The sequence below is a fragment of the Vombatus ursinus genome, unplaced genomic scaffold (assembly GCF_900497805.2).
Source record: "Vombatus ursinus unplaced genomic scaffold, bare-nosed wombat genome assembly UNPS02014832.1, whole genome shotgun sequence".
Lineage (NCBI taxonomy): Eukaryota > Metazoa > Chordata > Mammalia > Diprotodontia > Vombatidae > Vombatus > Vombatus ursinus.
In genome coordinates this window covers 26,014,413-26,030,018 of record NW_020954610.1, presented here as the reverse complement: position 1 = coordinate 26,030,018, position 15,606 = coordinate 26,014,413, and the positions used below count along the sequence as shown (strand labels likewise).

Sequence of the window (15,606 nt, the reverse complement as noted above, 5' to 3'; positions counted from 1 at the left end):
ATTGTGACAATAGCTAAATCATTTGCAGCAGATCACCTTACAATATTGCTGTCACTTTGAACACAGCACATTTCACTTTGCATCAGCCCATGCAAGTTCTTCCAGTATTTTCTGGGAGCTCCCTGCTCATCATTTCTTATAGTATGATAATAGTATTCCATCATAATCCACAACTTGTTCAGCCATTCTCCAATTGATTGACATCTCTCAATTTGTAATTCTTTACCTCCAGAAAAGAGCTGCTATAAATATTTTTGTATATATAGGTCCTTTTAATTTTTGTTTTTTCTCTTTTGGGACATATACCTAGTAGTTGTATTGCTAGGTCAAAGGGTATGCATGATTTTATAGCCCTTTGGGCTTAGTTCCAAATTGCTCTACAGAATGGTTGAATCAGTTCACAGCTCTGCCAACAGCATATTAATGTCTCATTTTTCCCATATCCCCTCCAACAGTTGTCATTTACCTTTTCTGTCCTATTAGCCAATCTAAGAGGTATGAAGTAGCACCTCAGAATTGTTTTAATTTGCATTTCTCCAATCAATAGTGAGTTAAATATTTTTTCACATGGCTATAGATAGTTTCGATTACTTCATCTGAAAACTGATTATATCTTTTGATCATTTATCAATCAGGGAATGGCTCTTATTTTTATAAATTTGACTCAATTCTCTATACGTTTTAGAAATGAGGCCTTTATCAGAGACACTTGCTTCAAATTTTTTTTTCACAGTTACTGTTGCACGACTGCTTCTTTTTACATAAGACTGAAATGCCAAGGTAACCAGCTCACTAACCATTTTGGCAACACTCTCAAATATTACTAGAAAGCTTCTAGCACACCCAGCAAAGCAGAATCAAAGTGATGAATCAGTGCCTTGCCAAACCATCTTCCTGAAATTTAGGGTTAAAGCTAAATTTGTGGGGTTGGCTCACTGGATTTATTGTTTTCCTGGCACAGAGTTGTCTGTAGAAAGGCACCTTCTAAGGCCTAGGCAAGTCTTAAAGTCAGGAACCCTGAGTTTCATTATTAATTTTATAATATACTTGATTTCAGTCTTCACCAATTTACTATGTCTGCCTTTCATTGTAGTTTCTCAGTTTGTAAATGAAAAAAATGCTCCTGGGTAACCTAAAAGGATGAATTATTCAATTTTTTTGTAAATATGAGGTGCTGAAGGGAATTCTAAATACCTTTAGGAATGGCTGCTTACATTTCCAATGACATTGATTATTTGGGGCATATAAAGGGTGTTAGCAAAATTAAAACTTAAAAAAAAATTGAAACAGTATGACATATCAGATGGAATGGCCCTGCCCTCTGTGACAAAATACTGGACAAGTCAAGTTAAATACTAGATATTTGGCAATGCTACATATAGTTCATCCAGACTACAAATGAAGGCAATTCTTCATTGTTGCCACTGATAGAGAAGGAAAAAAAAACAATAATTATAATTCGTATTTATTTTATGCTTTAAGGTATTCATAGTTTTTTCTTACAACAAGTGTGTAAAGTAATGTAAATATCATTGTTTCCACTTTATAAATGAGGAAACTGAGATTCAAAAAGGTTAATAAGTTGTCCTGAGCAACACAATTATTAAGTATTGGAGTCAGGACTCAAATCCAGGCTTCTGACTCCAAGACTAATCAACCTTGACTCCACTGAGCAGTGGAACCATTAGACATTACTTGTCTCTATCTCCCCAAGTTGGAGATATGGCATCAGGTATTAAGTAGAATTCTCCATTACTGATCATTTCTAACGCGCCTGGAATTGCCCTTGAGCCACATGTAGGTAGCTGTGGGTATAATGATGTTATACATTAACAGATGATTTATTTCCTACTTCATTCAATCACTGGCTACTTTCAGAGTTATGTAAAATCAGCTCATTCATTCATTTATTCATTCATATATTACCTATTGTGTATAATGTACCAGTTCTGTGATAAAGTAAAAGAATGAATAAAGGTAGACAATGATGCATGCTGGGTATAGAGGAAAACCTCTAAGAAGATAACTTTACATATCTATGTAGGAAAATACTATAGAGAACTCAAAGCATATAAACCAATAACATGACAATATATCATAAAGAACAACGTATTTCTGTTCACTGCTGAATATTGCTTATGAAAATCCATTTGAGATATTCATATGCCAAATTGGCTTAAAGTGGCTTACACACTCAGTATCTCTCATAAAAATAGCCAGTTGTGTTCAGCCCTTGATAACATGTGAGTCTGCATGGCACAGTGGATAGAATGCTAGACTTGGAGTCAGGAAGATCTGGGTTCAAGTCTTACCTCATATACTTATTAACTGTGGGACTCTGGGCAAATCATTTAGTTCTTCTATCTGTGAGAAGGTTGGATGAAATGGCCTCTAAGGTCTCTTTCAACTCAATCTCTGATCCTTTAAGAATTCTGGAATTCAGGATTTAGATGTTAGTTTCCCAAACATGTCTAAATCCATATTCCATGTTCCAGAAAGTGATACTGCATGAAGCACAGGGACTTTGCACAATTGTAGAATTGTTTTTTGTATTTGTAGGAAGGGAAGGAGAGGGGAACACACATTTATTAAGTTCCCATTATGTACCAGGCATTGTGCTAACTAAACAATTTACAAATATCATCTCATTTGATCCCTACAATAACCCGACAAAGCAGATACTATTATCACCCCCATTTTACAGTTGAGGAAATTGAGGCAGAGAGAAGTTAGGTGACTTGCCCAGAGTCACACAGAGACTGTGTGAAACTTGTATTAGAACTCAAGTTTTCCCGACTTCAGTGCTCTATCCACTGAACACCTCTCTACCTCTACTACTTGTGACACTTAAATAACTGCTGGCATCCAGTTATAATATTGGCAATACTTAAAGCACAGAGAAATTAAGAGCTTACTTTTATAATTGAATGATCTTCTGAAAATAATTAAAATATATTTAAATTACTATATCCCTTATTGGAAATTGATAATCAGATTAAAAAATTTTATAAACACTGGTTATTTTCCTATAATTCCTAAAGAATATTTGTGTGATAGCAGCAAAGTATAGTGGAAAGGACATTAAATTAGAAATTGGAAGACCTGAGTTCAACACTACTGCCAAGTCAATATGTGTGCTTCAATCTCATCTCTCTGAACCCGTTCTCTTCTTTGGGGGTTGATGATCTATCTCTAGGATCCCTTTTAGCTCTAATATTCTCTGATCTTATGATATAAAGATCCATATATTAACATATATTAAAATATAATTAAGGAATATCAGATTGACATCAATATTTAGGGAACACTTAAACATTACTTCAGGTGGTTGGAAGTTCTTAGGGAAAACTGTTTAGGAAAAAAGGAGAGAAGTCAAGAAGGAAGAAATGCAACATTTGAACTCTGATTTGACTAAAACTCTGTTTTGGTTGAACCTGTCTGCCCATGAACATAGGTCTCCCATAATACAAAGTTAGCCATACGAAAAAGTTACCAAGTTAAAAATACATTGGAGTTGAGCCCATTGGGAAATCAAGGTTCCTTTCTAGAGTACAATGTAGAGAGGAAAAAGTCCCACAGTAAACTACACAACATTCATACAAAAGAGTAGATAATTTAAACAAAGCACATAGAAAGTACCAATGAAAATTAAATAACACAGACAGGTTTCTCATGAAACCAGCACTGGGTCATAAATTAGCAAAGAGAAACTGACATGACTGGCTAAATGAAGCTTTCCTTCATCAGCACTAGTGAAGAAGCATAATCTTAGGATGATTTTCAGTTCTTTTTAATCATCTTTAGTCCAGTGTTTAGATTTGCTAATTCTAAAATCACAAGCAACCCATGTGCACAAAGTGATGAGGACATCTATTGGATTTGCCTTGTTCCATGGTCACAGCCTGTATCTCCACCCCAGCCATTGTCCTGTGGTCACAGGTTGAATCAAGCAAATCAGTTGTTCCTGGATCACAGTATACATCCTTCTCAACCAATGGAAAAAGTAACTCAAAGCATGGTTTAGATTTACAAAGACAATGTGTTTTCTTAGTCTATCCTCACAAATGGGAGAAGCAGGAAAGTGCTAAGAATGATTACCTTTCCATTATAAATGGGATGAAGGGGCAAAATGACTTACTTTAGGTCACAGAAGTGGGTGATTGTTTTAGCATTTTCAATGCCCTGTTCTGCACCCAATGAACTGAGGGACTAGAATGAGGATAATTTATCAGATGCTTCACTTCATACAAATGAGTCCAACAATTTTAATCTTGGAATTACTCATATATACTCATATAGTATAGTATGAGATTGAAAGTTCAAATGTCCTTTTTCTGGAGTAATCATGGAATTAATTTTGATACTTTTTTTTTGCCTGTTGTTGAAGCTTCCTTCCTTCCTGACACTTTAACCATGACTGTGAACAAGGGAGAATACGTGAATATTTCCTTCAAAAAAGTATTAATAAAGGAAGAAGATGCAGTAATTTACAAAAATGGTAAGTAGGACATTCAAATCTATTTTGTGGGTTACTGTGGGCAAAACAAAAACTAAACAAAACAAAACTCAAAATTCTCACCATGGCAAACCTTCTGATGATTAACTTTTTACTTCACCAGATTGGATATTGAGCCCCAGACATAATCCATTGCCTATTCCATATATGAAGTTTTTCAGGTTTGGTAGAACTAGTCAGCATTTGTTCTCTGTTAGTATACTGAGAGATTGACATTATAAGATGTCATAGTAGAATCTATATGCAGTTTTTTCAATTATACCACGCTACTATCTGCTACAAAGGTCCATTTTTTTTTAACATTAAAAGTGTTCTGGTCATGCTATATGGAGCACTGCAATATAAGAAGAGCCAAAAATATTAGTGACCCAAAGGGTGATGGAAAGGCGCCTGATGGGTGTAAGTAGGTTGCAATATATTACCAAGGAGGATGTATACATATGGAGAAACATCATCAAAGAGAAACATGACTAGAAAAGAAGGTGGGTCAGATGTACATTTAAAATGTGAGACAATATGATAGATAGCCCAAGTCTTGTGTTTATATCTCCAACTTATTAAAAGAAGCAGAGAAAGGGTTTTTTTCTTTTTTAAAAAAATTTTATATTAATTTAATTTGATTTATCAATAATCACTTCCATATGCTTTTGAGTTTAAAAATTTTTCCCCCTTCCTCCCTACCACCCTTCCCAAGATGGCACACAATCTGATATAGGCTATACATTTATATTCCTATTAAACATATTTTCACATTAGTGATGTTGCAAGTAAAAACTAAAACCAATAGGAGGAACCATCAGAAAGAGGAAACAAAATTCAAAAGAAGAGAAAAAAATATCAATTCAACTTCTATAGTTTGAGAAAGGTCTTTAACACCGTAGGTAGACCCTCTATGAAGAATTTGTTTAAAGACAGCAACAAGAATCATATTGGTTAAGAAGGTATGGATAAGTTGTGATCTGCGATAATAAACAGCACTATTTGGAATAACCACATTTAGTGAGATCATAAATCCATGAGAAGTTTTTAGAATTTACTTCTGACTTCATAGTGATGAGGAGAGTGCCATTTCTTCTGAAATGCGATACTGCCTGCCATATCAGTCAAGAAATGGATGCAGGAAAAACATACCCTAGGACTCAATTGTTAATGTTAAAATAAATTATTAAATTCAGACTTTGAAAAACATACTTTGCTATAATCTCAATTTAGAAGGCAAAACAATATCATTTTTTCTATTTAAATATTATTGATGTTTTTATAGTGCATGTTTCTCAATATATTCTTCTTCCTCCTCCTCTTCCTGCATCCCTTATTACAGAGAATAAAAAAGAGCAAACTCCACCCCCACAATTTGTTAAATTAACCAACATATCAGCTAAGTCTGGCATCATCTTCCCTCCCAACTTTATGAAAAAGATTGAGGGACATATATTTTCTTACCTCTTTTTTGGACCAAGCTTGGTCATTATAATTTCATAGTATTCAGTTTCACTTGTCTTATTTCTGTTGTACTTTCCATTTATATGTTGTAGTCTAATGTAGTTCATTGCTTTTCTGAGTTTGCTTACTTCTCTTACATCAGTTCACACAAATCTTCCCATGCTTCTATATAGTTTTGATATTTATCATTTCTTACACACAAGCATACTACACAACATTCATGCACCACAATGTGTTTAGCCAGTCTCCAATTGATGGGCATTTACTGTACTTTGTTTCCAATTCTTTAATTCTACAGAAAGTGCTGCTATAATATTTTCATTCATAGAGGGCTTTTCTTTTTGTCATCAGTCTCCTTGGAAGGCATATGTCTAGTGCTGAGCCAAAAGATGTCAGTCATTTTCCTAGCATCATTCAAAATGGTTTTGTAGGATGGTCAGACCAACTCCTAGCTCCAACACAGCACTGAATTAGTGAGCCTGCCTTTCTATAACCTCACAATATTGATGATTTTGAGCTTTTTTCATCTTTGCCAATTCTCTAGGTGTGAGGTAAAATCTTAGATATGTTTTGATTTGCATTTGCCATTTTGTTAGTAAACTTGTTAATAATTTGTTATTATTCTTTTGAGGAGTAGTTGTTCATATCCTCAGACCACTCATCTTTGATTTTTTTTTTTGTATTTGATTATTTCATTGCTGAGGCTTTTATTTTTCAGGGGGAGAATTGCAGGGACAAGTACAAAAAGAAAAAAAAAGAGAAGAACATCAATGAAATACTTTCGAAATACCCAAAAGAGAGCAGAGCATAAGGAAATTCAGAAGGAAATAGACAAGCAGGGCAGTGTTAGTACTACCATGTTATATTTAATATATGCTTTTAAAAAAGAGATAATCTACATAGAAAAAGAAAATGAAGATGAAGCAAGGTGAAATAGAAAGAGAAAAAAGAAAAAGGAGATGACTGACAAAGCAAAGTTTTAGATGAAATAGGATCAAGGGTAGCATTGGAAGGGTTACTATTGACAAGGAAGAAGACTATCTCATCCTCTGAGACTATAGGGAAGAAAGAGGGAAATTATAAAAGACAGGGTGTTTAAGGTATTTGCATAAATCTCTTGATTTATGGCAAAATAATGCTTTAGTTTTGAATTAATGTTTATTTAGAATAATCATCCCTTGAAAGTCTCTAGTGATAAAGCAGATAGGCAAGAAGAGGCAGCATTTAATTCTGTCAAAAATAGTTTCAAATTCATTAAATATTTGTTCATTAATAAAGTATTTATTTATTCAGCACCTACTATATGGAGAACATTGTGCTCGAGGAAGTACAAAGTTTATATATGATATTGTTCTTTTTCAGAGAACCTTCCTTGGGTATTCCCATATTTACCTGCTCTCATGAAGCTTATTGTCTAGTAGGGGAATAACTCACCAAAACAGGTAGCTATAATATACAAATTACATAAGTAATAAACTTAGAAAACAAAGTAGTATATAAAGTGTGTGTGGAAAAGTCATTAACACAGAGATGGGGTGAAAATTTTCAGTTCACAAATGGTGACAGTTTAGGGAGCAAAAGATTCTAAGACCTGAGCTAGTAAAACATTAGTGTAACAGAGAGTATGATCAGGGATAGATATTGAAGCAAGTGAAGCTAAAGTAGAGAAGATGGAATAGGAAAATGGGATATGTCAATTGACCAGAGGTCACAATAAGGAAAAAGGGTAGGCTTATTGTGAATGAAATAAGAGTAAGGAAAAGTTGTGGTTGTAGAGGAGAATTTTAAAGTTCAGGATCTTGGAAATTGTAAAGTCCAGGGTATAATGTGTTATTATGTGTCTGAAGTAGAATGGAGAAGGAGGTAACTGGAGGTAACTAGATGTGGTCGGGTTGCTTAAATGGGATTGCCAACATGAATTTTAAAGACTACAAAAATGAAATTAGGAGAAAAAATGAAGAGAATTGTACTAAAGTCATTGAATTAGAAGCATGATTGACAGTAGAAGACAAAAACAAGGATAGGGAGAGCCTAATATAAATGGATTGCACCATCCTTTTTTTTTCAGTTTTCTTTTGTATACAAAACTGCTCATCTGGTTTGATGTATATTAAGATCAAATTTAAAAAAAAAATTATTGCAGGGAGCATTTCTCTACTCTAGGTAGAGGGATAAACAACTCAATACTCTCATTCTTTCCCATATCAGCATCATGATACCATGTGTTTTCATTAATGGATATACGATTTTTTTTTAAAGAGCAAACCATTGGAGAGCCTGGAAAAGGTAACTGTTACTGCCTATTTTGTATTCTACCAAATTTTTGTGTGGTTCTTTCTTCCCAGGATCTTTCATTCACTCAGTACCTAAGCATGAAGTACCTGATATGCTAGAAGTAAATGTGATGAATACTCAACCTCAGGATGCTGGTGTCTACTCAGCCAGGTACATAGGAGGAAATCTCTTCACCTCAGCCTTCACTCGTTTGATAGTTCGAAGTAAGTTTCTAGTTGGCAAATTTCTCGTGCGGTTTTTGGCATCATGAGTCCAAGATAAAGTTCAATAGTTGTTTTCCTTGTTGTGTCTAAAGTATAGTTACACATGATGGATTCATGTTGTTAAGCCTTGCACAACTCCTCAAATTTATCAGTTTTTCTTATTCCTAAACTGTGACTTTCAGTTATATAGAAAATAAACATTAGAACCAATGAAACCCCTTTCTGTTCCTGATGCCGTGGAAGAGAAATTAGCATCACAGTTATGTTTCTCACATAGTTAAAATTATCTAAAAAGCAACAGGCAGCTTGGTGCAGTAGATAGAAAACTGGCTTTGAAACCAGGAAAATGTAGATAATACCATTCTGATGGCAGAAGGTGAAGGAGAATTAAAAAGCCTCTTGATGAGAGTGAAAGAGGAGAATGTAAAAGCCAGACAGAAGCTTAACATTAAAAAAATTAAGATCATAACAACTGTCCCCATTACTTCCTGGCAAATAGAGGGAAGAGAAATGGAAGCAGTGTCAAATTTTATATTCTTGGGCTCAAAGATTACTTTAGATAGTGGTTGCAGTCATGATATTAAAAGATGCTTGCTCCTTGGAAAGAAAGTTATGACAAATCTGGACAACATTCTAAAAAACAAAGATATCACTTTGCAGATAAATATCCATATAGTCAAAACTATGGTTTTTCCAGTATTAATGTATGGTTGTGAGAACTGGACTATAAGGAAAGCTAATTGGCCCAGAATTGATGCTTTCAAATCGTGGTTCTGGAGACTTTTGAGAGTCCCTTGGACAGCAAAGAGATCAAATCAGTCAATAGTTGAAGAAATTAATTCAGACTATTCATTGGAAGGGCAAATACTAAAGCTGAAGCTTAAATGCTTTAACCATGCAATGAGAAGACAGGATTTGTTGGAAAAGACCATGATATTGGAAAAGATTGAAGGCAAAAGAAGAAGGGGACAGCAAAGGATGAGATGAATAGACAAGAGTCATGAAAGCAATGAAGATGAGCTTGGACAGACTTTGGGAAATAGTGGAGAATAGAAGGGACTAGCATGCTATGGTCCATGAGGTCATAAAGAGTCAGTCATGACTGAACAACTGAATGCCAACAACAAAGGGTTTGAGCGCAGGAGTGACATAGTAAGATTTATTCATGAGAAGATGTCTGGCAGTGATATGAAGGACAACTTGGAGGTTCAGAGAATGGAGACTTGAAGACCTGTTAGGAAGATATGGTCCATGAGGGTAATCTTGAGGCCTAAAGTAGTAGGGTGATAGTAGAAGGGAAAATAGGAGGGAACAAAATTTAACACATGTTTTGAAGTGTGAGTAGGACCTGGTAGCTAAGTGGACATAGAGACCTTCAAAAGAATAATGAGCTTCCTCAGGAAGTGAGTAAGAGGGAAGAGTCAAAGAAGGCTACAAATAGAGAAGGAAAGGAGGATAGTGGTGCCATAGAAACTATTAAGCTAGAAAGACTAGATTTGGGGGGAAATTGTAAGGTTGGTTGCTTTTGAATTTAGACTGCTGGTGGGGTATCTCAGATGAAGATGTCCTATAGACAACTATAGATGTGGGTCTAGATCTCAAGATAGAGGTCAGAACAGAAGATATGAGATCAGGGCACTTGGGTATGAAATCTGGACACTACTTCTAACTCATTAGGAGACTTTGGACAAGTAACTTCTTCTCAAATTTCACTTTTCTTGTCTGCAAAATGAGGAGATGATAACAATGAGTTCTTGCCTAAATTGAAGCTGAAGTCTTAAATTAATAAGCTGAAAAATTTCCAGAGGAGAGCAATCAAGATGGCAAGGGCCTTAAGGTACAAAGTGATTGAAAAAAATGATGGTCAGTCTGAAGAAAAAGAGATTTAAGGAACGCATAACTGTCTTGAAGTACACAGAAGAGGAAATAGACTTGTTTCGTTTGGCCCCAAAGGAGCAAAACTCAGTTACAATGAATGGAAGTTACAAGGAGTCAAATTTACACCTGATGTAAAGAAAAATTTACTAATAAGCAGAGCTAACCAACAACAATATAACAACAACAACGACAATAATGAGTAACATTTATATAGCACCTACTATGTGCCAGGCACTGAAGTAAGTGCTTTACAATTATTACCTCATTTGATCCTCACAGCAACCCTGGGAGGTAGGTGCTATTATTATTCCCATTCTATCCATGAGGAAAATGAGGCAAAGAGAGGTTAAGTGACTTATCCAGGGTCACACAGCTAGTTAGTGTCTAAGGCTGGATTTCAACTCAGTTTTTCCTGACTCCAGGTCTGGTGTTCTATCCACTGTGCCACCTAGCTGACTATATATAAATGGAGCTCCTCAGAAGATAGTGCACCCTTCCTGCTCCACTACACCCCCACTCCCCTAATCACTACAGCTCTTTAAACAATGGCTAGATGACCACTTGTCATATATGTTACAGTGGGGATCCTAGTTCAGATATAAGTTGAACTTGATGCCCTCTGAGATCCCACCCAACAATAAGGTTTTATGATTTTGCCTTCTTCTAGCCCTATATCTTATAAACTCCTCTTTTAAAATAATCCACTGTAGTTGGGGAGAAAACGAAGTGTCACAAAGCCAAAAGAAACTTTCATTTTCATGATTAGCTCTCATTTGTTTGTTTTTTGGGGGCAAATCAACCATAGCCAAGTTTCTGAGCAGTCACTAGTAAGTTGGGCAGAATTGGTTCCTTTTTCTTTATTAAGATAAAGTATTTGCTCTCAGACATTTAGTGTCTGGCTAAGTGGTAAAGTATGAGACATGGTCCTACACTGACAGTCTTCCTGATTATTTTAGAGTGAGCAGTGATAACAATGAGTTCTTGCCTAAATTGAATAACACTCACAGCTAGGGAAATTGTCAGCTTTGGGCAAAGAGCCAATCCTACTTGTCTGAGAAAGAATATCCGTGAACAAAAATATTGACTTCTTTCTGAAGAGTTATGAGAATCTGGCCACAACTGATCATGCAAGGCTCCCCTAAAACTTTTGTTTTTCTTAGCAGAGACTTTCAGAGTTTTTAGACTTACTAGCTCCCCAATGCTACATGGGAATAAAAACATTTTTTTCTCAACCTATAAATTAAATCACTAAATATCTAGAGAAAGATAGGAAATCTGAGGCTCTTACACAGATTTACAATAGAGAAACAATATTGAATAATAGATAGAGAATTAGACTTGGATTTAGGAAGACTTAAATTCTAAACTCACCTGAGAAATTTACTATGTGACCCTGTTTTTTATTCAAATCCAGAAAATGGGATAAGAATAACACCTAACTCAAACCCATAAAGTTCACATGAGAAAGGATAGGCATAAGGACTGGATTTCTAATTTCATTGGTACAGGAAACTTCCAGGTGGAGGGAACTCTCTCTACCAATGCGATCTACCCCTTTTCTGAAAATTATATAGCCTTAGAGAGTTGCCTAGAGCACTGAAACATTAAGTGACTTTCCCAGGGACATACAATCAATATGTGTCAAAGGTAGGACTTGAACCTAGGTCTTCCTGGTTTCGAGGTTAGCTCTTTATTGACTCTGCTGCCTCTCAGATAAAAAATCCCATGTGAGATAAAATGCATGTGTTCTGCAAAACTAAAATTATTATACAAATGTGAGCTGTTATTATTAGTGGGCAGTGTGTTTAATGAAAGGCAATATCCACTTATCCTATATGTGCCTCAATTTTATCATCGATGAAACTGATATAATAATATTTATACTACTTATTTTACAGTGCTGTTGGGAAGGTAGTGTCTTATAAATTATAAAGTGATATATAAATATGAATTATTATTCATTATGGATGATTTTTTTCCATCTGAGAAATGAGGCTAACGGTGTCACAGCTATATCAATAAGGAGGCTGAAGTGATGAATTAGTGTCTGTAAATTACCCTAAAGAGGTTGGAATAGAAAGTGCTCTAAAATCACCCTCCTCTTATGGGATGCAAAATCCTAAATGAGAGCACAGAACACTAAAGACATCACTTAGTGTAGTGAAACAAGCACTGGTTTTGAAGTCAAAAGACTCAGTTCAAGCCCCGGTTCTAATGCTTTCTGGATGTGTAGCTTTGGGAAAAGCACTTCATCTTTCTGAGGTTCAGTTCCCCATCTTATAAATTAAGATTAATGATATATTTTTAAAAACATCATTATTTTATATGAGATGGACTACCTCACAGCATTGTTTGAGGAAATAATTTTGTAAAGTACACAATGTTAGTGATTGCAACTGACTGCCAGCTTAATAACCCACCAGAACCTTAGTAAACATTGACTTGTTTTGGAATCCAAGGATGTGAAGCGGAAAAGTGGGGACCTGAATGTCGAAACTCCTGTAATCCTTGTTCAAACAATGGCATCTGTCATGAAGATACCGGAGAATGTGTTTGCCCTCCTGGGTTTACGGGGAAAACATGCGAAAAAGGTAAGTAAAAAAACCCCACTATTAACTTGACACATAAGATATACATATTTAAAAAGCACAGAATTCATTGACTTAAGAAAATACAGAAATAACACTTGGTAGAAGTTAGCCATCCAGACCGTTGGGGGAGTCCAGTTTATATTAACATTTTTGTCCTTTGATTTTCATGCTATAAAATTGGACTTAATGATTTCTTTTTTTCTGCCTCTATTTAAGCGATGATCTGAGATATATCAATCACCATATTTATCTTCCCTCTATTATTAAAGCCCCAACCTCTATAAAAGGGATGGCGCCTTTTGAGAGCTTGCCTCTGAGTCTAAAGGAACTCTTTCCTTTTCCAAAGCTTGTGAAGAGCACATGTTTGGCAGAACCTGTAAAGAGAGATGTGGAGGTCCAGATGGATGCAAATCATACATGTTCTGTCTCCCGGACCCTTATGGTTGTTCCTGTGCCACTGGCTGGAAAGGCCTACAGTGCAATGAAGGTATGGCCCAAATAATACCTACATAAAGCAGTCCAAAAGGTAACAAGAGGGCCACTTTAATGGATTTCAAGGTTGAAAGGATGATAGCAACTGATTTATTCACTCTTTGCTTAGGAGCAGGGGTTTGAATTAGAGCTATTTCTTCTTTTATCCCTGAGTTAATGTTTTTTTTTTCACATTAATATGCGGTGGGTAGTTTTTGTAATAGACTATAAAAAGAACTTTCACATCAGATCAAGGATTTAAGGATTTGAAGTTGAGATTAGAAATAAGTTTCTGGGGAAGTTGAAGTGTCATCCTATAGTTTAGGCAGAGGCATGTTATTTCCTTACCCATAATATTGAATTCTGATGCCCTGATCAAGTACCATAAAATGAGCTCCAGGGAAGTACCTTCTAAGCAACTTTTTAAACAAATTCAGTTGAGGGGAATGAGGTGGGAATAGATATAGGAGCCTCCAACCTTGGGACACAGAGCACTATGGAGAAAATAGGTCCTAGGACATTTTGGGTAGGAGGAAGGAGAAGCTATTGCTAAGGAGGTCATCACGAGGGCAGGGTGGTAGCTCTGAGACTCATACCTGGGATGTGGACACTATGGGGAAGGGACATGCTAAATATTAGGTTCTTATTTTAACAAATTGTTATTACTACCTAATGGTTAAACTCAGTTGTTTCTACCTGCTAAAAGAGTACAAGTGTTGTCAGCAGCCTCCATATTTTGGCACCCTAGGCAAAGCTGCAATTTACTTGTACTAATTTCAGATCTGCCACCCATTAATCCCCTATTTTCCAAAAATGTTGTCTCCCACCTAATGAAACACAGCAGTACTTCAGTGTTTCTCTTTAGCTTTCAAACAGTAGTATAATATGAAGACACCTCCCAAGGCACACAAACTAGGTCACACAAAAGTCTCTGAGTATTTGGAGAAACACCTTCTACCTAAGAAACACTTTCTAACTGAAGAAAACCCTTTATGTGAATGTCAGGGTAAGTCCTTATTTTTCCACTGAAAAAGTATAGCATTCCTAGTGGCTTCCAAAGTATGTAACTAGGGTTAGAAGAAGGGTACCTGGCTCCAATGTGTGGGAAATAAACATTTCACCCTTCTACTGCTTGCTAACAACTTTCCACTAATTGTTTCATAACTCAAACAATTCAATATATACAACCACTGCAATTGTTTGTGACACTGGGGGGAAAATCTGGGAAAGGTCAAGAATGCCTTTTGGAAGAACAAAAAGGTTATAAGTTCAAAGTAATATTTACCAAAAACAAAATCATTACTAGTTTACCTATGTCTAATTACCTAATTTAGAAATCATATCTACACAAAAAATCTTGATTTTGAAATTGTTTTGGTGAAAATGCCTCTAAAAATGTCTTGATTCATTTTTGACTGTAGTTAATCAATAGTATTCATTGAGCACTAACTAGAAACTATGGATTTCCCTTAACTCCAATATGCAATAGGTGTAGTCCCTAGTCTTATATAAGCTATCCAGCTACAGACTACAAGCTGCACTTAAGTTCTTTTCAAAAGATCTGTGATTTTTTCTTTGAAGGTATTCCCTGTGCTGGTACTAATCACAACTCCTCTCTATCCCAGCAAATGATTTACTGAATTTCTATTCCCTCTGCAAATCAAATCATCGAATGGGCAATTTTTTGCTGCTGAGTATATTTATGCTTAGTTCTGGTGGTCCTCAGATGTCAGCCATACATTCCATTACCAGGCCTGTAACTCAAAGCATTTTCAGCTTGGTGGACTTCATAAGACCTCCTAACCCACTGGTTTAGACTTCTTGAATTCAGTCATGTTTACACTATGATAACGTATAACAGTAGGACTTTAGTAGAGGAAATTTTAGTATTTAGAAGAGGAAATTATACGTCTCACTACACAACTACTATTCCACTTATTTAGAATCAACAAAAATTGAAGACATTTTAGAAAACTTTTCAAATTCATATTTAAATTATAAGCCTCCTTACCGCTACTCATTTAAAAAAAGGTTTTGTTTTACTTTTTTTAAGTGGCAATGAAGGCAATCACATCCTTTATGTCAAGCACAGAATATTTTAGATGATTTGCAAATTAACACCAAAGAACATTGGTTTTATCCCTTGGCTTCATTATTAACACTTCTTCTTCTTCTTCTTCTTCTTCTTCTTCTTCTTCTTCTTCTTCTT

At 35.5% G+C, this 15,606-nt stretch overlaps 1 protein-coding gene across 2 annotated transcripts in view; it reads left to right on the top strand.

Moving 5' to 3' along the window:
* The window catches only part of TEK (TEK receptor tyrosine kinase), a 116,674-nt gene that overhangs the window by 43,269 nt on the left and 57,799 nt on the right, over positions 1-15,606 (top strand). For both annotated transcript variants that reach the window (XM_027839347.1, XM_027839346.1), the window contains exons 3-6: positions 4,388-4,498; positions 8,305-8,457; positions 12,795-12,926; positions 13,273-13,413. In XM_027839347.1, the coding sequence (XP_027695148.1) occupies positions 4,388-4,498; positions 8,305-8,457; positions 12,795-12,926; positions 13,273-13,413 (537 nt within the window). The remainder of the gene's footprint in view (positions 1-4,387; positions 4,499-8,304; positions 8,458-12,794; positions 12,927-13,272; positions 13,414-15,606) is intronic.